Raw genomic sequence first — 27,676 nt, 5'->3', positions numbered from 1 at the left:
TGCAACAGTGTTTCTGCACGCATTCGCCGAAACGAGGAACTATGCAACCGAACCGGTTTATCGAACGATCGCAACCGCCTTGTGGCTTCTTCATTTCCCCAAATATGTGCCAATAATCGAACGAGCCTTCCGAGAAGTGGTCTTCGAAATTACAATAACGACAAGTTGCATCACACGATGCTCGGTCCATTGGAAGTCGGCTCTTTTGTAGGGCAGATAAAACGGAAAACCGCTCATCGAGCCCAATTGAGCACCAATTTAGCCTCGTTTAGGCAGCGCTATCGAATTCCCATGACCGATCACACGCCCCGTACCGCTCGTTCCTAGCGCATCCCATCGGTTTCAGTCAGCCTCCACCACCACCACCATCGCAGTGGAATGCATTTCTTCTCCTTCAAACGGCCGCAATGGCAAATTTATGGCCAATTGATTGCCACTGCTCCTTGACCCTTTTCGGCGAAATCGAGCGCGCGATGCTGGTGGCAAAGAAGGAAAGCGTTTGAATCCGTTACGAGAGGAGCGGCAAATTTTCAAGAGCACGACCGGGGAGGACAAAACTGCAAAATCAATGTCAGTCAACAAGCGATTCTGGAGCTGCAAAATGAATTTTAATTCAATTTAAATCAATTTTTCTGTTTTGCATCAAATTAGCGATGCGGGCGATGGAAAACGATTCTCGCTGGTGAGTAGTTCTGAATTGATAAATTATGTCATTCGAAGATAACGCCTTCGGTATTCCCAGAGTGATGCGCCGATTTCAGAAGGGGATTTCCAGTGGAAAAAATTTAGGTCAAAATATATTCAACATGTTAATTTAGGGCAATTCAAATTCTTGCTTTTTTAACGTAACATACGTTAGGCTTATCCGAACACATATTTCATCCGTGTAACAATAGTCCCTAGATAATAAAGCAATAAATCTCGAATTTCACCCATCTTTTAACAAATAAACTGAACCCCAACCATATAAGCCAAGTTGTTAGAGATCATCCAATATAATGCAAATCAAGACCTCGGCTAATAACGGGCGCGTGATTTACTAACCACTCGAAATTTCCAGTCCCTTACACATACAACGATGGTCATAGATTAGCATGAACCCATCCACCTGAACGTTTGACACGCTTTGTCAAATTCACGATCTTCATCTCAATCAGCTTGTCAACAAATGAAACATGATACTCTTGCGCAGGGCGATCTCATCTTAGCGCCAAGGTTCTCTTTCACGCTGAGAAGTGGCCAAATGATCACTAGCTGATCGCTATCTGACACCAGTAAAACAAATGTCTCAACTACCAAAACACAATAGCCGCCCATCTCTAATGGACGATCAACATAGATGTCACAGACAATGCAGCGTTAACTCAGCAGCTTAGGGTCATATTACGCTACCAACAGATGGACCTTTGCCCGCCCCCAGTCGATGCGTAAAGCATTCTCCTAGCGTGATTAACGACTAACCGTTTTGTCAACTCTGTGGTGACAGCTGGCGGGCGTGAGCGGCGATTTGAAAATGTTTCGCGGACCAGCAACCGATCGGATCGCTGCGGCGAAAGGCCAATCTTCTTCACACGCCGTAAATCTCCATCAGCCTGTCAATGGGCTGACAGGTCCATCACGACGCCGACGCGCGGACCGTTCGCGCGTTGGCCGACATAGGCGATATTGGCCTGTGAGCCCAGGAGCGCCAATTTGGTGGTTGTTTACATCCGACGGAATAGATGAGTTATGTCGATTCCGTTTATCAGATAGTACAAATAACTATGTCTAGCGGTTGTTAGCCTGTTTGTTCATTTTATGGCGTGTATTAATCAAAAGGGCGGATTGTGGTTCGAAATGTCATCTGAAAATCAGTTTACTGGTTAAGGTAGTTCCGTTTGAAATATAGAGGTAACAAAATTCATCTTGAGTAACCCTGTTATTGATGGCGATGAATCCACGGTGGTAAATAAGTTTGTCTATCCTAGTTCGCTCAAAATGTTGTGAAGTTAATGACGAATAGCCGATGAATGGCTGGAGCTGGTTAATCACACAGTTTTCGTGTATCATGTCGGAACAATTTTGAGTCACTCTTTTGAATTGCTGCGATTCCAGGAGTCTTACCAATCTCACCGATAACAAGTTGTATATTTGTTCTCGAAGCATGAACTAATTGTATTTTTCAGACCCACAGATTTTTCTTATCTTGACATCCCCAACTGAGGGTTTTAAATAAAAAATTCTATTCTTTTTTAATACAAAATAAACCTTTCTGATTTTTCGGAATATCACGTAAAAAGATTCAGCTTTCAATAAAAATATACTCAGCCCAAGGATATCTTTAAGATAAGATTCTTACTAGAACAAAAATGAATCATCAACCTCCCATTTTCAAAAATTTTTGATTTAAGAATTACTCAAAATAATATATAAGTAATCAGAACGTAATCATGATTTCTTGCTGGAAGGAGGCTTCTCTTTAGTTGGGAGAGCGTTCGGATTTATAGGTGTAATGATGATGTTCTGAATTATAGAGGCTTTCTCAGACTCACTTATTGGTGATTTTTTCCGATCGATCAATCGTAAATTCTAGTGTTGTTTTCGGGTTAAAAGTGGCGTCAAAGTACAAGGCATTTCAAGCATGATGTGGAGAAGGTTTTTTTCAGTGTTAGGAATGTGATTTCGCTAAAAGATGCTCAAAAACTATTTGGATATTCTGTAAGTTCAGTGTTTTAGTGTCGCTATAGACAGCGAGTAATCAACAGTACTTGTTGGTTGATGGGAAAATCTGCGCAAATTGACGTATCATTGCTTCGCGCCTCTCACTCTTGTGGTACCAAACGTTTGAACTAAAGAGTTTCATTATTGAAGTTCAAGAATGTTTGTATCTCACTGTTATAATTTCATAGTCCTACGATAACAATGTGGTCGTGTCTTGGATACTACCCTTCCTTATTAGTTTCTTGCGGCCCGTGACACCATGAATAACACGTCCCAAACTGCACGCTCTTTTGCGCGCAATTTATTAATACTAACACGTTGTACCTTTATAGCATACATGTTAACTGGCTAAGTTCGTTGGTTTGAGTTTACGGTGGGTAGACAATAAACCGCCCATTAATGCATCAGAGACAGTTTTTGATCTATGGAAATAGTTTTTGGGCCAATAAGTAACAAACATCATACACCTTTTATCTCTCTGAAGTCATTGTCATACCACTTCTCTCAGCCAGCAGTATTAACGCTTACACCCTTTAATGTAACGCTCTCGTTTCCGAAATGTTAAACTTACACTCCAGTACAGATGCAGAAATGGTGTGATGCAAAAATACAGAAGCACTTTCCATTCGACGGCATAAAAATCGACGCGGTGCCTCCACCGAACAAAATTGCATCACTGTGTGCGATATCTATCGTCCATTTTTCCTTTGCATCGAGCAAAACAGCTGTTTTTTTTGACATCAACATTGAGAAAGACTGCTGTCTGCTAGCTAAAGTGAGATTAGGACTTGGATAATGATGATAGTGGTTTGAATGATAGAGGCTCTAAATTTCATTCGCCTCTAGCTTTGAAGAAGGTCAATTTGCAAAACTAAACGAAACTCTCCTCGAGAAAAGCCATTTGGAAAATCTCCTTGTAGCCTGATCGCTAGCTGGATGTAATACTGTTATATTGTTATACTGTATAAATTTAAAACACCAGGACTGAAGTACAACTGAATTACAATATTTTCTCTATCCACATGGTCCGTAGAAAGAACGCTGTACTTGCTATTTCTATTTCATAAGAACGTGTCTTGTTTTCGAATTCGGCTTTCCCACACAAAAAAATCATTTGTTTATCTTATTCATGAATTGTCTCAGCTTCCTTCGATTTTTTTCAGAATGTATATAAATATTACAGATATATTGAAAAAAATACATTGAATTGAAAATTCAACGCTTTCCCCTGAATCAAATTTAATCGCAATGATGAAACCAGTCCTTATTTTAAATTCAAAATTAAATATAAGCTAAATGATGTTGGTTTGTCCAGTCGAAAATTTGATCATGGTTTGTCCACTTATTTTATAAGAATCTCAACATTTCTCGCCGTCGATTTCTTCCTCTGGGGGTACGTGAAGGACCGTTACTATGTTAATAAGCCACAAAATTTAGAGAAACTTATAGAAGAAATAATTCGGATTTCCAACAGCATCGAAGTCGTAATGTTAGAGTTGTGCATGGAGAATTTTGTACTCCGTTTAAAACGCGTTATCGGAAAAAGGGATGGTCACATCGGAAATGTCCTAAAATAAACTTGATTTTCATTTTGACATAGGACTATGTCTTTTATTTCTATATAGGGGGGTCACTCTACGAAAAATGTAACGATTCATTTGGAGTTTTCAAACGCATATTACTCATAATTGTTATTGCGACATATGTTGTGTTATATATCATTAGACAGGAAATTTATCCAGATTTTTTTTTTGCTCAAAACATGAACGGTGAATATAGTAAAAAAAAAAAGTTAACAATTTGACGATTAAAATGGGTATTTTTTTTTCCCAAAATATATTTTTTATTAAGGCACATGTGACGTTAGCCTGACGGGGCCGGGAGTCCAATATTTTGACAATTTTTGTCTTACAACTATGTTAGTAATATGTAACCGATTACTCGCGGTTGGCTCGAGGTTAGTATTACAAGTGTTCTCATAATTGGTATGTTGCAGTCTTCGATGCTCTGTACGTGTGCCCGACACGGGCTACTTCCTATTGGGATGCAGCTGACCATTAATCAGCAACGCTCCCTAGTCTGTACCCCATATCTAGCGTGGTGCGTCTTTCTCGACTCGAGGAATCCAGGATAGAATGGTCACTATTAAAATGGGTATGTTTTCTTTCGATTGTACTAACCACTCGCTTTTCTTCCCGACGCAACGAGCAATCTTTTTGCCTGAACTCGGGCGTTAGTTCACAATGTGAGTTGATGCGTTTAATAAATTATTCTCCATTTACCGATAATAGACATTTATCAGTAGTTGTATTGTATGTTGCCTAATCAATTCGTGCTCAATTCACGTTTTTATCGTGTAAGTCTTGCTACTAGCAATCTATGTAGTGGAAATCAGGGTAAAACCGACACCCTAAAGATTTCCATATATTCCAAAGACATCCCATGTTTCTTCGACTTCAAATGGTTACAGAACTGGAAGCGAGCTGGAAAATGTAAGGTGGGAAGATTTTTAAATCTGTGACGTCACATATTTTGTTTATGTGTGTTACTTTTCTTATAATAGTCCACTACATAGGAAAAGTATTGTTATTAAAAGCAAAAATAATCAGATGAAATGAACGAACTAGTTTTTTTTTCTTAAATCAATGCAAGCGTTCAAAATCATTAGGGCCCAACTGAAATTTTAGCAGAAACTGAAATTTCTGTATCATTGAGGTGTTCTAAACTTAATTTTAATTCAAATTTACTTCTCGTCAGAGTTACAGAATCGTTTGTTCCTTTGACGGAAAACATTTGACAGTGCATGGGAAAAAATGTTGCATGTTTTTTTTCGTGTAAAATGCACTTGAAAAATAAATTTGATTGACTCCATATGACCTAGATTGAGACGAAAAGTTTTCCGCTTGCGTCCTAGTTTTAGATGAATGAAGTGTTCAGAGCCCTAATTGTGGAAAAAGTTATTACAATTGTTGACAAGAGATAAACTTCCATGAAGTTGCTCTAAAATCCAAACATAGTAGACATTAGAATACCAATTCTGATATAAGAAGAAATAAAAGCAAAACAAGTAAGCAACAAAACCACTCACCGTCTTACTAAATACGCTGAACAATCATCTAAGATTAATTAGGCTCCCAGAAGTAGCGAATTTCCCAATTTTCAGACAAAAACACTTAAATTCCACTACCGAAATTTTGCACGGACTAACTCGTGTTTGCTGGCAGGTCCTGTTTTGTTGTTTATTTTAATAGCAAGGCGACTTCCGCAGCTGCAGAGTGACTCGAAACGTAAGAAATGACAAGTGTGTACAGGTGACATCGGGAAATTTGCAAAAAAATGCTTCTAACTGGAAAAATCAGGGGTATAGGTTTTACCCTGATTTCCCCTAATTGTGGTACAGGATGTCATAATATCGGGCATGTTGTTTGGTTATTTAAAAAAATGTAATTAATGTATTTAACTGCTGCTGATTTAGAAGATCGAAAAGGTATACTCACGCATATCAGATTATGATTATGATACTCGCAATCTTAATATTATGCTCCCCATATATGTCTGCCTAAGAAAGCCGCTTCCCTTCCTCGAATGCACATGCTCATTCTCCTTTCCCTTTCCTATACATAAGCAGAACTTAGCACCCAATGAGATCAACACTCTATTTTTTTCTGTATTCTGTATCTGTATCTGTATCTGTATAGTCACTTTCAACTTTTTTGGCTGGTTCGTCACTTTCGGCATAGTTGAATATACAGAAGAAAAGGGTAGCAATTGCTTTAATCGTATTTTGTGTACATTTTTGAACAGAATGTGGTTCCGGATTCTACCACGTTATCCCATCTTACCCATTTAAAAGATACAAGTTCATACAGGAAACGGTTTTTTTGCCAGGACTTCCATTTGTTGTATCAAAAATACAGATTTTGAATGATGCAAAAAACTCATTTCAAGTGTAAGTACTACACACAATCATAGGTGTCTATTCTGTATTTCAATCGATTCGAAATATTTCGAACGACTTGGTAAATTCCATTCCCTGTTTCGTTCGAGGTGTTTTCAAATTCGAATACCTTTCGTTCGGACTGTTTTGTTTTCGAACATCTTTCATTCGAATCAAACCAAACGTCAAACCCACTTTGTTTATGAAGGAGTGAATAATTTCCGCAGCGGATGAGCGGTGAACTGCAAAAATGTAAGCTAATTTTTAATCATTTTTTTCTTTAAATTAATTTTAACGTTCAACAGGGAAAAAAACAAAAACAAAACAACCACTAAAAATCAGTTCGAGCGGATTGTGCTGCTTCTGGAGCAAGAGCCGGACATAGCAAAGGGTTTCTCCCGAGGAAATTCCGGACCCTTCTGGGATGATCTGGCGGCAGAAGTCAATAGTTTGGGACCGCCTATTCGCGATGGAAGTGGATGGAAAAAGGTATATACTAAAACGAATCCGAAACATATGTTTATAGTCTTATTTTTGCCCTGGTTTTCTGTGTAGGTTTGGGCGGACTATAAGTCCGGATTAAAGCGAAAACTCGCTCACAACAAACGGGAGCAGAGGGCGACAGGTGGAGGACCCAATAAAATTATCAATTTGTCCGAGCTGGAGGAGCAGGCAGTTCTACTAACTGGGTTACTTGCGACCGTGGAAGGAATCCCGGGTACCTCATCTCATGGAACACAGTTGGGTTCGCCTTCGGGTGAACCTCAAGCTGCAGACCAGGAAAATTTTATATATTATGGTACTTCCGACGAGTGTGACGGTATCAATAATACCATTCACTTCCAGCCCTCTCAGCCGAAAAAATCCAGACCTTCTACCACGAGGCTATTAGAGCTGCAAGTCGAGCAACAAAACAAATTTCACACCAATGTGAAATCCCTGTTAAAAAACACAAACAAGAATTTGAGTGATCTGGTTCATTATCAGCGCCAATCAGCTCGAGCGATTCTTTCCGTGGATGCCACACTCAAAGAACATCTGAGTGAACAAAAACGACATAACCACGAGATGGAGAAGATCGCGCTGGAGAAATCAATAGCGACAAATCCTTGAAACGCAGATTGCGTATATTTCAGAACATTAGAATAATGTTTCAAAATATCAGTGATCTGATTTTTTATCTTTATATTGTAACTCAAGTATAAAAAAATGAAAAAAGTTCTAATCGTATTTTTATATCTTTCCATGGAAGAAAAATCTTACTTAATTTTTTCTTTGAAGTTTGTTTGGAATAGCATCAAAATTATATAAACTTTTTTAAAATTCACGAATTTCGCCTATAGTTTATGGAACTTCCTTAACCCCTTCACGTACAACATTGAACTTCACTCGTTGTTTCTCGATGTGAAATAATTACATAGCTTCAGGCATATGATGAGGATACCGACAACTGAAGATTATCAAATTTCCGTTATTTAAAAAAAAAATTGAATGAGCTAAAAATGTAAAATATAATTTGAATATTATAATTAAAATAAAAACGAACGAGTTAGTACGTAGTAATAACTCCTTCGTTTTTATTTTAAACACAACATGTATTTGCTCATCATAGGGCACCCATGTTAGATACCCACACTCAGCAGAGTAGCGGAACGACTCGAAGTGCTCGTTTTGGGCCGTGCTGTTGGAAATTAAATCGTACAGCAAGGGGTTAAAACAACGCAAAAAGTATTAACAATGGTTATTTGAATACTTGGCCTGCTTACGAGAAATCGATAATGACATGTTCTCAAAGTGTTGGCAGGAATAAGAGTAAATAATTCTGCCGAAACCATAGTTAAGTAAGGAAGACACTTCCTTTTCCGGTGGTTGTTATTTATTTGAGCATTTGCAAACAAGTTAGATGAAATTTAACAGTCATAAATATTAATTTAAACAAAAGTTTATTATGTAAACAGCTGCATAACATATTATAACTACTGAGAACGACCAAATTCTAAGCATATATTGTGAAGTGCACAGCATACATTTATAATTTGAGCGCATTTAGTAGGATTGTAGTGAAGTTGTCTCGCGCCAAGGATGCATCTAAACCGATTTTTTAGTAAACCGATTGTCCGCTCGACGATAGCACGACCCAAGGCATGCCTGCGATTAAAATCGCTCTCCAAACTCCCTTCCTCCGCTGCTCTGAATGGCGTTACTAACCAAGGTTCCGATGGATAACCAGCATCACCTGAAAATATTTTATCACACAGTACATACAAGTATACTAAAATATTGTAGTTGAACATTACCTAGAATCTTAGTATTAACTTCACCATTTTGTTGAAGTTGCTCAAAGTGAGTTCTTGCAGGGCTTACACGCCATATATGAGAGTCATGATTAGATCCCTGGAAGGTAGGATCAACGAAACGAATCCTTTGCTGATCGTCACAAACCTATGTTGATAAAAAAGAGTATTTGTTCATTGATTTGTTAATTCAAATACTAATAATACTTACAATCAGAACGTTGAGACTATAAAATCCCTTCCGATTAAAAAACAAATTTCGATTCAGCTTAGGTGGAATAATTTTTACGTGGGTTCCATCCAAACACATAATAACACCCGGAATTGATGTTTTCTGATAGAAGTGTAGTTTAGCACGCCGCTGTTCGTCTTCCGTCATATTTAGGGAAATCCATTTCTTACACAGTGTCCGCTCCAGAATGTTAAGCATTTCAGTCAGCACCTTGGAAAATGTGGGCTGTGCTATGGCAATGTGATAATCTTGCCCTGCTCCATGTTGATAATTTCCTTCAGCAAAGAATCGCAAACATGCTGCGAGTTTCACCTCCGTGGATAGACCACCTTTCCTTGTGGTAAGGAAGTTCTCAATTTCCTCTAAAACGTACCGAAAAGCTTCCTTACTTAGACGAAAACTTTTGATGAATCTGAATAAGGGCAAAATTAATCAATAAGAGAAACAAACATGGGATTTTTGAGACGGATACTTACGCTTCATCAGAAAGTTTTATGAAGTCGGTTGATTTTCGGTGGTTTCGCCGATGGTAGCAAGGCATTCCAATTTCTTCTTGCTCCGCCAAAATCGGTAACAAAACGGAATCCATTGAACGAGAAAATTTTCTCACAAATTTCTCTTAGGATCAAAAATTAACTGAAATTCAACTCGCACTCGCCGCTATTTAATACGGTGTTTCTTTTTGTTTATCGGTTTTTGACAGATCGATGCATATTCGAAATTTTCTAACACTTTCGTTCGAAACGAGCAAAACGATTGGAATAGGGAATGGTAAATTCGAAAACGATCGAAATATCACTTTCGAACGAAATAGAAATCCGTCGGAATACAGAATAGGCACCATAGTCTCATGCCAAGATCCCGTCCTCGCCCCTAGGCTCAGACCCATCAACTTTTTTAAGAATAACAATCGGTTCACTTTTGTAGAAGTTATTAAAATTTGTTGTGTGAGCGTAAACGCTCACGCAACAAACTGGAAGAACCTGTAAATTTACTGAACTTCAATGTTTTAAATAATTGAATAATAAAAACCCTGACATTCTTTGCGGTATAGGCTTCATTTTAACATTATTTACAGGTATAATATATAATACTAAGCATTTGCAAGAAAGTGACTGTTAAAACTAGAGATGGGCAAACCGTTCACGAACGGTACGAACGAACTAGTTCGCCGAAAAGAGTGAACGGACGGTCGTTCTCCCCACGAACTGATTGCGAGCGAACGGTTTGTGAACGAACTGATTCCGAAAGAACGGTTTGCGAGTGAACTGTTTGAGAGTGAACTGCTTGTGAACGAACTGTTTGCGAGTGAACTGTTTGGCAACGAACTGTTTGAGAACGAAGTGTTTGCGGGCGAACAGTTTGCGAACGAACTAGTGCAACTGAACTGATTTGCGCTGGACGGAATAAACAAATATAACGGGAACGTTTGTAAGGAAAATAAAACGATATTGTCATGATTAGCAAAATGCATCTAACGCAGGGTTTATTTTGTTAATGTATAAAGGGTGTGTCACATCAAATTGCATCACGGAAAAAACGCTGTAGAAATTCGCCCAGTAGACCGATCCTTTTGAAAATTTTAGACAGTAAAATAAAAACTATTAAACAACTTTTGGCATTTTCTTTTTATTCATACTTCGAGCCCAAGCCCGTATGCTCGCACCTTCCTCTTTACCCCGTCCATAAGGTTCTGTACAACGTCAGGTTGTAGTTTTTTTTGAACAGAAATCCATTTTCTCTTGAGGTCCGCCTCCGATTTGACAACTTTTGGGTTCTTCCGGAGGGCCTGCTTCATAATCGGCCAATATTTCTCTATTGGGCGAAGCTCCGGCGCGTTGGGCGGGTTCATTTCCTTTGGCACGAAGGTGACCCCGTTGGCTTCGTACCACTCCAACACGTCCTTTGAACAGTGGCACGAAGCGAGATCCGGCCAGAAGATGGTTGGGCCCTCGTGCTGCTTCAATAGTGGTAGTAAGCGCTTCTGTATGCACTCCTTAAGGTAAACCTGCCCGTTTACCGTGCCGGTCATCACGAAGGGGGCGCTCCGCTTTCCGCAAGAGCAGATCGCTTGCCACACCATGTACATTTTGGCAAACTTGGATAGTTTCTGCTTGCGAATCTCCTCCGGAACGCTGAATTTGTACTCTGCGGAGAAGAACAACAGGCCCGGCAGCTGACGAAAGTCCGCTTTGACGTAGGTTTCGTCGTCCATTACCAGGCAATGCGGCTTCGTCAGCATTTCGGTGTACAGCTTCCGGGCTCGCGTCTTCCCCACCATGTTTTGCCTTTCGTCGCGGTTAGGAGCCTTCTGAACCTTGTATGTACACAGGCCCTCCCGCTGCTTGGTCCGCTGGACGAATGAACTTGACAAATTCAGCTTATTGGCGACATCCCGGACCGAACTTCACGGATCACGTCTAAACTGCTTAACTACGCGCTTGTGATCTTTTTCACTGACGGAGCATCCATTTTTGCCGTTCTTCACCTTCCGGTCGATGGTTAGGTTCTCGAAGTATCGTTTTAGTACTCTGCTGACCGTGGATTGGACGATTCCCAGCATCTTACCGATGCCCCGATGTGACAACTCCGGATTCTCAAAATGAGTGCGCAGGATTAATTCACGACGCTCTATTTCGTTCGACGACATTTTTCCAAATTTACGAAAAATTGACAGTGAAGCATGGCCAACGTGATCTATACACTCTTATCTGATTATAAGCGAAAGCTGAAGATATAATTCCTAAAAATTAAATTTCTACAGCGTTTTTTCCGTGATGCAATTTGATGTGACACACCCTTTACTCAATTTTGTGTTAAAAATTAAATTAGATTTCTTAGAAAAAGAAATTAGATTAGGTTGGGGGTCTCCGTAGCCACATTGGTTGCGCGTTCGCTTAGTAAGCGATCGATCGTGAGTTCAAAACTCAGGGCCCTCATTGACCATCTTTGTGTTGTTACAAAATAACTACGTCCACGCAACAATCATCAGCGATGGAGATCGATCCACGGTCGAAATAAGATCGATTCATCCATACAACTGCTCTGCTCTGCAAGAAACATCGGGCTGCTGTTCTATAAATAACTCAACAATGATCAATCAACTGTCTCCGCTGTCCGGTCTAACTGGATAATGGAAGAACAGAACGAAAACTCTTACGCCTATATGGCAACTGTGTAAATGTGTACCATATGCAATGGTATACAAGGGAATACTCTAACGCCGAAAACATGGCAACTGTGTAATGTGCTAATTATAGATATGATAAACATGTGACATGTACACGATTGAAATTCGGCTCTGTTACAGCTAAAATGCTAATGAGCCTAAAATAAACAAAAGGGATAAAAAAAAATTAGATTTTCGTAGTTTTAAAAGTAAAACTATATATTTTCAATTACATGTATTCTATCAATTCCGCGTAACATTCATATATTTCCTGTTTATCAGAAAAAAAAACTGGGGGAAGCTGGGGCGATTCATGGATTAGGTAAACATAAAATCTTATAGTGAGAGCAAAGTTTTTTCGTTGCTTTCAATTCATTGTTTGGCCTATTGCGTATACGTGTTATCGTGATTGTTTGTATGATTGATTGTTAGTGAAAATCACTGCTAATTTTGCATATTTTGTGCACATCAAATTATTACATAAACTTTTGTTGACCGATAAACATATGTTCACATACAGTTTGCGACTTTCAAAGAAGAAGCAGCTTATCTTTCCCCACTAAATTTCAAAAATATAAATCCCATACGTAAACTATCCAATCCAACGATATCAATTAATAGTTGTTGGGTTCCAGCTAACATTTTATGTTGTTCTTAATTGACGAATTTACGCAAAGCTGAATCAGCTCATGCGACATATACATTAGAGCTACGAACCACAAAAGTGAGAGTTTTTGTTTATTTTACGCACTGAAAAGCAAGATTCGGTGGTGATTATTCATTTTATTTCAATTTAGATTCATTTCAGCCATTGAATGTCGTCAGTATATGGTAAGAAAGTTGGAGTTTTGTATATTTACGATGGTTTCAACACGCAATTTGACCAAAGTCATAGATAATCTTCGAAAATTTTATGTTTGATAATGCATATCGGTTATTGATACTACGGATAATTGCGATGAAATCGATATCATATCAAATTGGCTGATATCATTGATTATGTAGGGGCCGATACGAGAAGAATTTGCAGTATTTTTAGCGCAAAACACTCTATGCATCGTTAACTTAGTTGAAAAAAATTAAAGTTACAATACTTATAACAAGCCATTCCTCGTAATGTACATAGCACATTGTAAAATGATGATTTTCTAACCTTTGCAGCGTGGGAAGAATACATGAAACCGGGAAATTTGAAGATAAATTCTGATTTTTCTAGAAAATTTGAACGAATTTCATAGCAAAAAAACAAAACATCCTTATTTTACTCGCTGCGCCATCTGGTTGTAAATCCAACATAAATTCCTCAATACCGCTGAACGAACGTCAAAGTGAACTGAACGTTCATCAAAGTGGACTGTTTTGCCCATCTCATCTCTTGTTAAAACCAGTGATAAAATGTTTGCGTTAGCAAATGCGGAATTTGATTCAAGTTTCGAAGCACAAAATCCAAATTTTTGAAAGTATAATATTTTTCCAAAGAAGATAGATAAAAACCTAGATAGCTAATTGGCTTTGATTTGATGTATCGATCATCTGAATCGGTCTAATAGCTCAAAAGTTATGATTTAAAAAAATAGAATTTATACTGTTTGAGACAAATGTAATCAAACATATTTTTAGATTTTCACCATAAATATGCATTTGTAAATCAATTTTATGGTGGACAAATGAATGAAAGGCTCTATTGTATCCAAAAACCACATAAATTTCTCGAAAAGTGCGATTTTGAGTAATGAGAAACTGTTTAATGGCCAACAAAGCTTAAGTGTTCGGAATTTAAAATGAAATAACTTGTACTTGTCTTTGCTATTTACCCGTAGGTCGCAGGTTTTGAGTATGGCTGCGTTACTATATATAGGCTATGTTTTACAGTTTCACTTCGATAAAATAAAAACGCAAGCCAGTCAACTGAAAACGTAACAGGTGTTTATGGTTGTGATACTGAAATAACCAATGATGCACATTTTTACCCCGTTGATGACGCCCCATGTCGGTCAGTTGTCGTAAATGTCGATAAAAGTATAGGAACCGTCGAGTGCATTCTTCATATGAGTATTATTTCGATTGGGTTTCACGGCACTAAACGTTACACGAAAACTCCGTTTGGAACCCGTTCAAAATGGTTGGTTAATAATCAAAAACTTGATACTTGGGTGAAGTTCATAAAAAGAAATATCGGTTAATCATCTTTTGTATCGCTAGTTAAATATTACTAAAATTGTCTTCAAGATTGTAGAAACACTTCAATGTTCAATATTTTAATATCTGGATGACACGAGCTGAAGTGTTTCAATCTTCTAACCTAAATTCACACAATGCGAAACATCTAGATTCAATACAAGGCGCACTTCTTTTAGTTGAAGTGATTACACTTGAAATTAGTAAACGAAACAAAACCCAAAATGAAAGGGAATCATGGGAATAAGTCCACCAGGCTGCTCATATCCTGTTCATAATAAATTTGAGCAAAACGGAGAGCACATGCGGAGGGTTGACTTTCACCTTTAAAATCCAAAGGGAGTTGCCCATTGCTAGCACTAGAATAAAAACAAACATACCAACAGTTTGTCGTATGGTGTATCCGGAAACATATCGCACAGATGATCAGAGAACGCCTGGTTAGAGATTCCTTCCTTCGGAATCCACCACCACAAAGTTCAACGTATAACAAGATCGTAAATCAATTTGTCTTATTAGTTAAATTTTTATAATCACCCTGGAATTCTTTCGGAAAAGCACCGATAGAAGAACAAGTTTCATCGGAATACTTTCCCAACACGCAAGCTGCCAAAAAATAGTAACGCTCATTTTGGACCCTGTTCCTCTCTGGTCACTCTTCAATGTTTTCCATACCAAAACTGACAGTGGAACTTTTCCTGCTTACGCTAGCTTGATTTATGACGGTTCGGTCTACTGCTTTCCCTGCTCCATTACAAGGCAGAGCTAATCTACAAGACGCGACAGCGTCTGGACAGTGCGTGTGGAGTAAAAATGTACCACAGTCGGGCGATTGCCCGGCGCGATATGGTCCTCTATAAATTAATTTATGACTGATGAACAATAATCTATGGTCGCGAGGTGCTCTCGTGTGTTCCTTGAACCGGTATCACTTGTGTGTGTGAATTTTGGGAATCGTTAGATCGGAATTTCCACTTCTCTCCTCTAAGCGCGCAACGATCGGCGTGTGCCTCTTTCAAGTGTTTATCACCTTCGGTGGTCGTAAAGCTGTAATCCGGGCCTATCGCGTGTGTAGATACATAACTATCAGATTGTTGACGAATGTTTGTTATGGTTGCATTGATTTTCTTTGATTTTTCCCCTCCGGTCCAAGTGGTACATACCGTTATCTTCGCGATAATCCTGAATACTTCGCCGTGGGCTTAGAAGTATTACTCCCCCCACAAGCCGATATGATGTATCCTGTGAACGCACATCTGCTTCCTGAGCATTCGCTCTTGAGATGTCAATCACTTGAAGAAAGGAAAACAATTCAACGCCTCGATGAGAGGGAAGGTTTAACCGTGTGGACAGATAACAACAAAGAAATACTAAGAACGACAACGAATCACTCGTTAATTGAATCCACCCGAAGCGTGAGAAAATACAATAAATCCCCTCCGAAAAAAAAAGAAAGAAAGAAGGGTATCAATTTCAATTTCCATCCTCAAGAGAGCGAATCACCCCCTGCTAAACAGGAGCGCAAAAGCTGCGTTTTTCCGAGCCTTGGCTTGGGATCAACTCTTGGAAGAGGGGCTTTTGTCATAGTCCTTACACTTGTGTGTTTTCCAGTACTTGCTTCTAAGGGCTGACGTACCGCAGGGATCTCCATCACTCCCTCGCCCTCTACGCCATTCTTGAGTGATTTTCAGGGCGGTGATGTGACAAAACCAGCTTCTTGCCGAAATAGAAGCATCTTTTCTCAAGTGCGTAAAATGTACAACCGGAACAACAGGATGGAGAATGCGGGTTGGAAAGTAAAACATTTGCTGTGAAGTTTTTATTTGGTTTCCTCGTGCGGTCTGAGGAAAATCCAGAAGAATGCCAATGGGGAAAGAAATCATAGGGGATGGAACTCTGCAATTTACAACCCAAGAGCACAATGGAATGCTAAGTGCAACCATAAATTGTGCGACAATAGATATCGCGGTAGAGGACTGATTTGGACAGGTTGGGATCGAATTATTTATGAATAAACGTGGCCATCGATTGCCGAGGGTAATGCCATTGTCGTTTCTCCTCCGATGGTCTGGAGTGTGGAAACAAACTGGTTGGACCGAGCACTTGAAATCGATCGTGGGGTTTCTCAGACGTGGTCGACATTCGAATGTTTCGAACGATTTTCGATACACATCCGCGAAATTTAATATGATACATGCGAAGGCTGCTTTTGACTATCCCTCTTATTATTGTATCATCTCCGGAATATATAGTCAGGTTTATATCGTTCTTCATTGATAATTTTTATTTTTCCCCCTACTAGGGCTTTGCTTTCCCAAACCTCGATTAACTTTTCTTCGAAATATATATTTTTTGTTTTAAATTCCGAGCGCCAATAACAATTTAATCAACAATTAAAAATTACTGGGTCTGATTCTCGAATACACTTCGAATACACTTCACGGTGGAAACGGAATGAAACGTATCCGCGATGACAACGGTACGGTGTCGACATGTGGATACGAGATATGTTTCCCACTAAACTTATTATTATACTATCAAATTATCTTCAAAAGAAATTTTTGTTTGAGATCACATATATCACATGAAGAAAACAAAGTTTTCCACTCACATTAAATACCAGTTTGATACGAAAAAGTTCATTTTCATTAATGATTTTTTATTTGAAAGTTGCTCATTCTGCCTGAATACTCATTATTATCTTCGACACTTCGCTAACTCGTAAAATGTAGTTCAATGGCGTGCCGTTTATTTCGTTTCCACCGTGAAGTGTATTCGAGAATCAGGCCCACTGTGATTCAATCACAGTGATTTCTCATAAATGTATTGAACATGTAGCATTCAATGTTAAATTGGAACAATACAAGTATCAAAAGGTAGAACTTGAACCAGAACAAATCAAGTCAATTCAATTCGGGTTAAAACACGGCGAGGCTTTACACTAGCGACGCCTACAATTAAATTACACACTAATGTACACCTAGTTTTAAGATGACGGAATGAGCAGAAACTGATTGAATGTAATTCTCTTCTCTATTATCTTTTTACGATTTCTTTAATAAGAGCCTAGAAGAGTAGAAGAAGAAAAATAAGCAGATATTATCGTTTCGTTTAAGGGGGACCCCTGTCTGGAAGGTCGAAAAATTATAAAAATTTCGTAATTTTTTTCCGGATTTTAGGAATAAAGTTCGAGTATTTTGGTTTTTGTATTGGAAGCTATCTGAATATCGGTACCTTGCGGGTGGTATCGATTCTGAAGCAACGGGGTGCCGCAGAACGAGTTCCAATGAATATTTTGAAACTTTAGGACAATAAATTCGAAAAATTGCCAAAATGCCTGCCGTTTTTTGTTAAAAATGAGTTATTTTTCCTGAAAAATCGCTATTAGAAGCTTATAACAAATCAATAAAATGAGATATCAGAAAACGGCCATGTAACGAGAAAAATGCGTTCAAAAATTCGAACAGCAATACTATATCCCATGAGGTGATCTCATACTTTTGGCTGTAACTTTCCAACGAAATCATATATCGAAAAATCCTTTTAGGATTCCTGACATTTCTGAGGTCATAAGCTTCCCAAAAATGCAAAAATATCGATTTTTTCGACCTTCCAAACCGGGGTCCGCCCTCAATTCTTTTGAAGCTATTCAATAGAGCAATAATTACTTCGGACTGGTCTCAATATAAGAGAGTCCTAACTGAGAACAGCAGAGCACTAAGACGATCTAAACGAAAATCGTGGGTCCATAACTGCGAAAATACTGAAAATACCCCAATCGTTGCAAGACTCAGCAAGACTCTGGCAAAAGGCCACTCGAACGGCCTTGATTCCCTTAAGAAGGACGACCGGTCGTTCACAAAAACTCCGCCAGAAGTATTCATTCACTTCCCGGGATCAACACCTGTTCATTCTGATACTAACCCTAGTTATAATCGCGACATAAAATACTCTCGAAAGTGTCTCACAGGACCTGAAAGTGCAAAGGATATATAAATAAATATAATAAATAATAAATATAATAGTAGATTGGTTTTCACAAGGGTCAGAGTAGAAAACGCGTTGAGATCCTTTTCTAGATCTAGAAATCTGCAGGGGCAGATGGGATTTTTCCCGCCCTGATTTAAAATGGTGAATCAAAGCTAATTCCACCTCTACTCGTGATTTTTAAAGCAAGTCAGATACTAGAGTATATTCCTTCAATATGGAGACTTGTCAACGTAGTTTTCAAGTCTGCATACAAGCGCTACACACGCTTGTGACCAGGGTTGCCAATAATATTTTTAAAAAAACTGGAAGATTGCTCTCAAAAAAACTGGAAGAAAACTGGATCCCGTTTTATTTTAAAAAGAACGGTTGTGATCATAAAATTAATTACCATTGCCATTATCTGATCCTATCCTTCGAGCAGACCAAAATGACTTTTCGTACCACTCGAACATTAGTGTGAAAGAATATTTGAGGATATTTTCCTCTAGAATCTTCAGAACATACGGTTTTATTTGGCTTACACTATAACACGTTGCGGACCGCTCACGAGTTTTCTCGTGTTTGCGTTCCGTCTATTACGGATGGATGACGAAGTAAGCCGTGTTTTCTTCACTTGATGGTTAAATTCTTGGTCTGCCAAGAATCTAACAAGACCTACCGATGGCTCGCCTTCGTCTCATCCACACCGAAGGAAATGATCTCGTTCGTGAAATCCGAACCCGTAGTCCCGTACTTAATACGTCAAGATCATAAAATAGTTGATAAAAGATGTCGAGAAAACTGTTCGGCAGTATGATTAGAGATGGGGACATGGTTTCTGGTTATAGATCACTGCATCGAACCAATCCTCAATCCTCTTTTCTTTTTCTTCCAATGCTAATTTTGACATTTCTGTAGTGTTTCTTTTTACCATCTTCGTTGTTATCTTTTTCAAATTCACGGGGAATGTAGAGTAAAAGAAATCAATTAATCAATGCACGGTACCTAACCTTACCTTCTATTTGGCGTTTTGCGTAGTTTATTTCAGCTCCCATTCGTTAACATTTTAAAGAGACCTGTAATATTGCAACAAATTGCAAAAAAAACACTGATGTCTGCTGCAGTCTATGTATAAGCATTCTGGAATATGTTTTGATTACGTTCCACAAAACTATTCCACATTCACATTCATTTCCAAAACAACATTACTCGATTATTACTTTGGTATTGAAGTTATCAAATTTGGGTATTGAGAAGAGAGGCTTTGAAGTCGTTGGCTTTGCTGACGACCTAGTCATAATGATTTGTGGGAAGTTTGACGACGTGGTATCGCGCAGGATGCAGATGGCCTTGAAGTCTGAGCAAAAATCGCTCAACAAAAAAAATTGTTCTTTTCACAAAAAAATCTTGGAGGAGCGAAAATAAAATGCGGCGTTTCAGCGAAATACCTAGGCATAATCCTAGATGGTAAACTTGACTAACTTGCCCTATGGACATGTTCTTAAAAGATAGACAGAACATGGGTCTAACCTGCCATTGTGCGGCCTAGGTTAACCTACACCTCAAAAGTATGGTAGTTAAAGGCTAAGGAGACTGTTGCTAGTAAAAAGCTAAACAAACTCCAACGACAGGCATGCGTGCGAAGCACACCCTCAAAGACATTGGAGTCTATCGTTCACCTGTTACCTTTGAGTAAACATGTTCAGCTAGAGGCTAAGAAAAGTGCTCTATGACAAAAAAGATGGAAGAAAATATTAGACGGGACAAAACTGATCACTTGATCATCCTGAATCTCTTATCCGTTGAATCATCTTCAGAAATGAACAGTGATTGGATGGAACCTAGAACAAATTACGACATTTCCTACAGTGTAAGAACTGTATCGAAAAGTAATTAGCAACATTTATAATGATTCTACTCAAAAATTGGTGAACTTGTTTTAGTGTGCATGCAAGCAAAAGTTTGTTTGCATGTCAACAAAAGTTTGTGCAATCGATTCATTCCGTTTGAGTTGCTCGTTTTCGCTATGACTAGAACTGACCTTGAGACAATAAAGAGAATTCTGAAATTCAGTAGTGACTTACATCAAACGACACCGATCGGTATCAACGCGTGATTTGGCCAAAAAGTTAAAAACCAGCACTGGAATGATTGAAGGAATCAAGGCCAGGAAACCCCTTGAAGACATACAAACAGCGGAAGGTGCCTAAGAAAACCGCAGAATAGCAATCTCGACCCAAAACAAGGGCACGAAAACTGTATAACCGGATCCTGGACACCAGCAACCAGTGCATTCTGATGGACGATGAAACATACGTCAAACAGGATTCAAGAACGCTACCCGGGTCGCAATTCTACACGAAATCGGCGGAAGAGGAGATGGACGATGCTGAATGCACGATTGCACTGGGAAAATTGGGAAATACTGGGTAATACTTTCTTTACAAAAGGTACAATCGATGCTCAAATTTACAAAGATGAATGCTTGAAGAAAAGATTACTGCCCCTCTATAAAAAGCATCAGTCTCCTCCTCTTTTCTGGCCGGATTTGGCATCTGCACATTACGCTAAGCCAGTATTACAGTGGCTCTCAGACAATATTATCCAATTCGTCGAGAAAAACATCAATGTACCAAATTGTCCAAAGCTCCGACCAATTGAGCGTTACTTGGCGATTTTGAAAAGGATATTCAAGAAGAAGGGAACAGCTTCCCAAACCATGGAGGAATTTAGAAAAAAAAATGGACAACGCCATCCAGGAAATGCACAACAGCTACTGTGCAAAATTTGACGAAAGGTCTTTCGTCAAAAGTGCGTTAGTTCTATAGAGCATAATATGTTGACTTATGTACTATTCTTCAATAAACCATAAACAATTGTTGAAATAATGATCGCGTTATATTTATTTTTGTTAACAATAACATCTATTGACTTTTCGATACAGTCCATAATCGAATCGTCTCGTTTAGTATGGGAAGAGGGTGGTCCGGGTCTTCGTAGTGGTTGAACATAATAACGGTTCGTAATGCCCGTAATGCTTTCACGTGCTCTTCAAAAAATATCTGCAAATGCATTTACGAATGCATTACGTTAACTAAAAACTAAGTCAGATATGTTCTGGATTCCTGGATTCCTGGATTCCTTGCCATTGCGGCATAGAGGGAAGTGAACAAGCTCTAACAAGACGCTGACTTCACATTGATAAGGCTGGAGCCCAAGGAGGTTTGGTTTGTGTCGGATTATAAACTTCATTAGACAGATTATTCCTGATCGGAACCTATCTCGCCATACCTTTCAGTCTACTCCTTCATCAGTCAGCAGTAGATAAGCTTGAGGCGTAGTTAAAAATAATGAGGCATACCACAATAGTTCAAAACAATGGACACAGTGGTTCACACCCTACAGGGAAAAACTGATTTATAGAAAAATTGAAATTAATGTTGATAACGATCGTCAATGTTTTGAAATAAATGCATATGTTTGACATTTCCGTTGATATATTGCCGAATGAACGAAGAAACATCAAGATTAATTTCTTCTAATCCTGTACGATAAATGACACATGTGAACGTAAAACATAATTTTAAATTTATTTGGGAGAAATCTTCTCCGATGCCTATCAATGGAAAATGATGATTATAACTCCTAATGAGTGCTTGGGAATTTGACAAATGAGTTTCTAACAAACGGGGTGCCAAACCTATACACACCTTCAGCAAAATTTACTTTAATTTAGTAGATCGTATTCATTAGCCAAATCATCGCCTCTCGCATCTAGCTCAGAGTCGGATTAATATGCAGAGACGGGCAAAATTTTGCAATCCGCGACTAATGGATAGGAAAATTAATAGCCCAAGTTTCAAGCCGATCGAACAGTCCAACACTCCGGCTCTGTTTCGGCATCCATTGATTTGAACCAAAAAATGAGCCCAGCTAACTAGCAGTCCAGGGTACACACATTATAGCAGCCAGCCTCCGGCGTCGCTACCAGGGAAGGCTACCTAATTAGCATTTCCGTCAGCTTCTATTTCGTTTCTCCGCGTGGCTGCTCCGACGAAACCAATGACCGAGAGGACGGAGGCACTTCGAATACCACTTGAGCGATATTGTTTTTTCTCGGTCTTCTCTCGGTTCGGAATTCAATTAACATAATATCCCGATAAAACTTGGAATTATCAGCTTGGCCAACAATAGGCAAATGATTAGAAAACGCAGATATGTGTTCCTGCGTAGACAAATATAACTAAACCTGCTGGCCACATATAACTGACTCACCGGGCGTTTGTGAAATTCGATCCCGGCAATGAGTTGATGATCTGAATTTAGCTGCTCCACCCACGAGCTTTCAATGAGAACGGTGAAAGAAACGACGTGTCTAATGTTTGGTCTTCTGGAAATGTCTTCATCATCGGAGATTACTCCGCGGGGTGCGGCCTGACTTGGTCTAAATTGATCTAGTTCGGGAAATCCGAGCGATTCTCGACCGGTTCATAACGTATCCATTTTATGAATGAGTACGAATTGGTTATTGAGACGATGTCCAGATCAGAATTATTTTTTTTTACCAAGAAAAAGGTGTGATATTGTGAATGTTATATTTCCTGCTGGTTATTCTGCGTATATTTTCTCTAGAAGGATTTGAACAAAAAACATTTGCATTTCTATCAATAACGTGTTATACGGACAAAGATAGATAAAAGATCAAAATGCTACCAACAACCTTGAGTAGAGCTAACATAAAGTCAACTAGTCAGGCATGCAACTGTAGTGCTTGTTTTTTATTAATCAATTGCGAAACCTGCTGTACTCGGAAGCCATTCATTAAACGCACTGCAGAAAGCCCGCATCTCGTATGATTTGATTTATTGTGTACACTTTAAAATTCAGTGGATTCCATCGAACCGAGCAAAGGTTGAGCGTTAGATAATCGAGTTATTGAGACGGGTATATTTGTGTTTATTACTTGATATTATCATATTCGTCTAACCTTCCCAACACTTGCAGTTAAGTGGCATTTTATAATTAAGCCTAACGTAATTTGAATAATTTATTTTCACAGCTTTTAACAGTTGATTTACTGAATGTCAAGAACACATATTATACACTTTGTGATTCTTTGTGAGCATCTCATTCAGTTTAGCATGTTTAATGTTGAACCGTATCGAAATTTTTTAGAAAGATAATATTTAGATCTTTTTGACTGCACGTATTCGATGCTAGCACAGACGAACACATTCAATTGAATGACATTAAAACCATAATATGTTTATCAATCTTGTATAATTTGATCAAAAACATAGGATAGTCAAATAAATGATTCTTAAACATCTACCCGAATTTGTTGTGTCTGATAAGCAATATCCGAATGATTACATTTATCTCGTAAGCTCACTTCTATTCAAGAAATCATATCGTTTATGAAAAGTGCAGAAAGGAACACTGCTTTACCTACACTTATTTTCAAAGTGATATAAGCACATTTCATTCTAACATATGAATGTTATACTTTCAACTCCGATTATAAACGGTGGTTGTGGTATTTTTGGACTGTATTTCAAACAGCGATGCTATGGCGAAGCATGATCCAAATGAGTTTGACTACACTGTATCCGAGATGACAAATTTTTTTTTTAATATCATGTTAAAATTTGAATGAATATTTCTACATAATGGATGGATGAAAAATAGCGAATTGCAGATGCAACAAAATAAGCAAATTGGAAAACTTTTTATTACGTAGGTTAGAAAAAAATAAGAACATGGTGCTGATTTTTCCAAAAATCATTCACTGTTTGCGCACTACAAAATTTGTTCTGAAAATGGTTAACACTCCTATACTCGCGCATTGGTCTGTCAGACCGAGAAATCAATAATTCGTTCATTTCTCAGAAGATATCAACACTACGACTTGGCGATTTTCTTTAGCTTCGTTATTCGTCGTTTGTCATCGTTTAGCGTATCGTAAAGGGGACGTGTGCCACTTTTTTAACACTTTTGGTCTGACACACCGACGCGAGTATAGGAGTAACTTTTTTCGACAAGTGTCTTTTTTCATATTCTAGAATATTGCGAATGAAATGTATAAATTAATGTTAGTGGCATTGAATATTTATTGAATACTAGCTAACCCGGCAAACTTCGTCCCGCCCATTTACTTGATTAATTCTCGAGTAATGCAGAAATTTGTGTTTTATTTGTATGGCAGCCACCCCTAAGAGAGGGGGGAGGGGTATCTAACCACCATAGAAACATTCATTGCACCCTAAAGTTTCCATATGCCTAATTTGGTTTAATTTGCTTGATTAATTCTCGGGTAATGCAAAAATTTGTGTTTCATTTGTACGGCAGCCTCCTCTAAGAGAGGGGGAAGGAGTATCTTAACACCATAGAAACATTTATTGCATCCTAAAACCTCCACATGCCAAATTTGGTTTCATTTGCTTGATTAATTCTCGAGTAATGCAGAAATTTGTGTTTCATTTGTATGACAGCCCCCCCTTTGAGTGGGGGAAGGACTGTCTAACCATCATAGAAACATTTATTGCACCCTAAAACTTTCACATGCCAACTTTGGTTTCGTTTGCTTGGTTAATTTCCGAGTAATGCAGAAATTTGTGTTTCATTTGTATGGCAGCCCCCCCTTAGAGAAAGGGGAGGGGTCTCAAAATATCACGAAAACCTTCCCCGGCCCCAAAAACCCCTACATACCAATTTTCATGTCGATCGGTTCAGTAGTTTCCGAGTCTATAAGAATCAGACAGACAGACAGACATCACTCCTTTTATATATATTACAGTTTCGGGGATATTTTTTATAATGGACAATATCGACAAGAAAACGAGAAAAAAGAAAAGGAAGTTCCTAGAAATCCTTTTATATCATCTTTTTATGCCTCATCTAAAAAAAGGCATTAATTCTTAGTTTACCAAGGAAATAGAGACAAATAATATTAGAAATATGCAAACTTTATTTTCCAGAACCTTTATCATCTGGTAATTATCTAGGAGGTCGTTATACATTCTTCTCCTCGATAAAAGACCCGAAAAACACGCAACAACTGCATGAAATGTAAAAAATATGTTTGTTTCGAGAATGCAGTTATGCTATGTTCTGATTCTTACTCCGATGAAACCACAATCGATTAATATGTTTTTATGTTATTTTATAGCTCTTTATACTTCCATGAATTATATTCAGTTGCTTACTTTTAATTAATAACAGTGAAACATTCGAATTTCGTTATTTGTGTTGGAGTGTCAAAAATTACTCTATTTTAGGGAGGCTGAATTAGATGACTATCAAAACATAATAAAGACGAAGAAAACATTTTTTTGGAGTTTTTTCATTCAATCATTTGAGAGCAATGCATATAAATAAAATTTTCAGGTACCGTTTTGTCTCATATTCCGAACACTTAAGCTTTGATAGCCATCAAACAGTGTCTCATTACTCAAAATGGTACTCTTTCGCGAAATCGATTTGATTTTTAGATACAATAGAGCCTTCTTTTCCATTTGAATACAATAATAAAATTACAATACAATAAAATTGAATTACAAATACATATTCATGGTGAAAAACTAAAAATATGTTTAATCACTTTTGTTTCAAATTACGAACACCATTTTTGTCACTGACTCATATTCCGAACACTTTTGTCTCAAATTCCGAACAGCAAAAAAAGCAATTTTTTAAAAATCATAACTTCTCAACTACTGGACTATCGATATATCAAATTAAAGTCAATTAGCTAGTGTTTTTTTAAAAAATATTATGCTCGCAAAAAAATTGGATTTTGTATTTGTAATTATTGATTGTATTTGTTTCTTATAGTTTACATGATTTCGGGACCAAGGGCGCTATATCGGTATCGATACCTGTAAATGATGTTAAATGAAGTCTATAACCCAAAGAATGTCAGGGTTTTAAATATCAATTTATTTACAACATTTAAGTTCAGTAAATTCACATTTAAAAATGAAGTGTTCGCAAGTTGAATCATACGTAGAAACTTGATTCATATTCCGAACACTAGTTTTAATGAAGATTTCTGCATAAAATATAATTTTATTTCATCCATTTATTGTAGACTAGCTGACCCGGCAAACTTCGTCCTGCCCAAAATTTGTTTTTTTATCAATACCTTCAAACATTCACGTTTTCTTACTAAGCGCAAGTTCATGAGTCCAATCGCGGAACTGTTCATTGATTGATCTTCTAATAGACCCCGTTTAATTTACCTTTTACTAAAAAATTCCTAGTACTTCTACCAAAACTCTTCATTATAATATCAGATTATTTTCAGACACATGCCCCTCCCTCTTCTCCCCTTTAAAGAGGGGGGACGAGTGTCTATTAATCATAGAAACGTTTCGTGCCCCCTAAAATCTTCACATGCCAAATTTGGCTCCATTTGCTTGACTAGTTTTCGTGTTATGCAGAAATTTGTTTTTCATTTGTATGACAGCCCACACTAAGAGAGGGAGGAGAAGTATCTAACTACCATAGAATCATTTATTGCACCCTAAAACCTCCACATGCCAAATTTGGTTTCGTTTGCTTGATTCATTCTCGAGTAATGCAGAAATTTGTGTTTCATTTGTATGGCAGTCCCCCTTTAGAGAGGGGGGTTGAGTGTCTAACTACCATAGAAACATTTATTGCATCCTAAAATCTTCACATGCCAAATTTCGTTCCATTTGCGTGATAAATTCTCGAGTAATGCAGAAATTTGTGTTTTATTTGTATGGCAGCCCCCCCAACCTTAGAGAGGGGGGAGGGGGAGGGGTCTCAATGTATCATGAAGAGCTTCCCCGGCCCCAAAAACCCCTACATACCAATTTTCATGTCGATCGGTTCAGTAGTTTCCGAGTCCATAAGAATCAGACAGACAGACAGAAATCCATTTATATATATATAAATATATATATATACAGACTATGCAAGACATTAAGTGTGGTCTCATTTTAGTTGGAAAAAGTGTTTTCGATACATTTAATCCACACCGAAGGAAACGATCTCATTCATGGAATACAAACAAGTGAAGCGTACAAGTTTGTTCCAAAACGTGCGGTCCCAGGCGTATGTCTTACAGATTTCTTTGCGGTCCTTAATAGGGTAATTCTAAAGGGAAAACTATATTTAAACTATTTAGCTCGCGTTTTTTTAGTAGAATACAATAGCATCGGCAATTACCA

General features: G+C 38.1%; 3 protein-coding genes across 7 annotated transcripts in view; 1 reads left to right on the top strand and 2 right to left on the bottom strand.

The window, feature by feature from the left end:
* The window catches only part of LOC129770509 (protein kinase C-binding protein NELL1-like), a 309,088-nt gene that overhangs the window by 110,216 nt on the left and 171,196 nt on the right, over positions 1 to 27,676 (bottom strand). The window lies entirely within an intron of this gene.
* LOC129770513 (uncharacterized) lies at positions 6,751 to 8,128 on the top strand. The gene is made up of 3 exons (XM_055773405.1): positions 6,751 to 6,889; positions 6,943 to 7,126; positions 7,193 to 8,128. Coding segments are annotated over exons 1-3 (744 nt in total). The 5' UTR covers positions 6,751 to 6,887; the 3' UTR covers positions 7,751 to 8,128.
* On the bottom strand, positions 8,879 to 10,000 carry LOC129770514 (putative nuclease HARBI1). Its single transcript, XM_055773406.1, has 3 exons — positions 9,640 to 10,000; positions 9,143 to 9,575; positions 8,879 to 9,079 (listed from the first exon to the last, which is right to left on the bottom strand). Exons 1-3 carry the CDS (start codon positions 9,750 to 9,752, stop codon positions 8,888 to 8,890), a joined length of 738 nt encoding a protein of 245 aa, XP_055629381.1. The 5' UTR covers positions 9,753 to 10,000; the 3' UTR covers positions 8,879 to 8,887.

This window comes from Toxorhynchites rutilus, chromosome 2 (assembly GCF_029784135.1).
Source record: "Toxorhynchites rutilus septentrionalis strain SRP chromosome 2, ASM2978413v1, whole genome shotgun sequence".
Lineage (NCBI taxonomy): Eukaryota > Metazoa > Arthropoda > Insecta > Diptera > Culicidae > Toxorhynchites > Toxorhynchites rutilus.
Note: the sequence above shows the minus strand (reverse complement) of the source record. Positions and strands in the feature narration are given on the sequence as shown.

Excerpts from the sequence above, each read along its gene's own strand:
- LOC129770513 (XM_055773405.1), top strand. Across the intron at positions 7,127-7,192 it reads ATGGAAGTGGATGGAAAAAG|GTTTGGGCGGACTATAAGTC; the intron begins GTATATACTAAA and ends TTTTCTGTGTAG.
- LOC129770514 (XM_055773406.1), bottom strand. The coding sequence starts at position 9,752 with ATGGATTCCGTTTTGTTACCGATTTTGGCGGAGCAAGAAGAAATTGGA. Across the intron at positions 9,576-9,639 it reads ATAAAACTTTCTGATGAAGC|ATTCATCAAAAGTTTTCGTC; the intron begins GTAAGTATCCGT and ends GCCCTTATTCAG. Across the intron at positions 9,080-9,142 it reads ATAGTCTCAACGTTCTGATT|GTTTGTGACGATCAGCAAAG; the intron begins GTAAGTATTATT and ends TTATCAACATAG.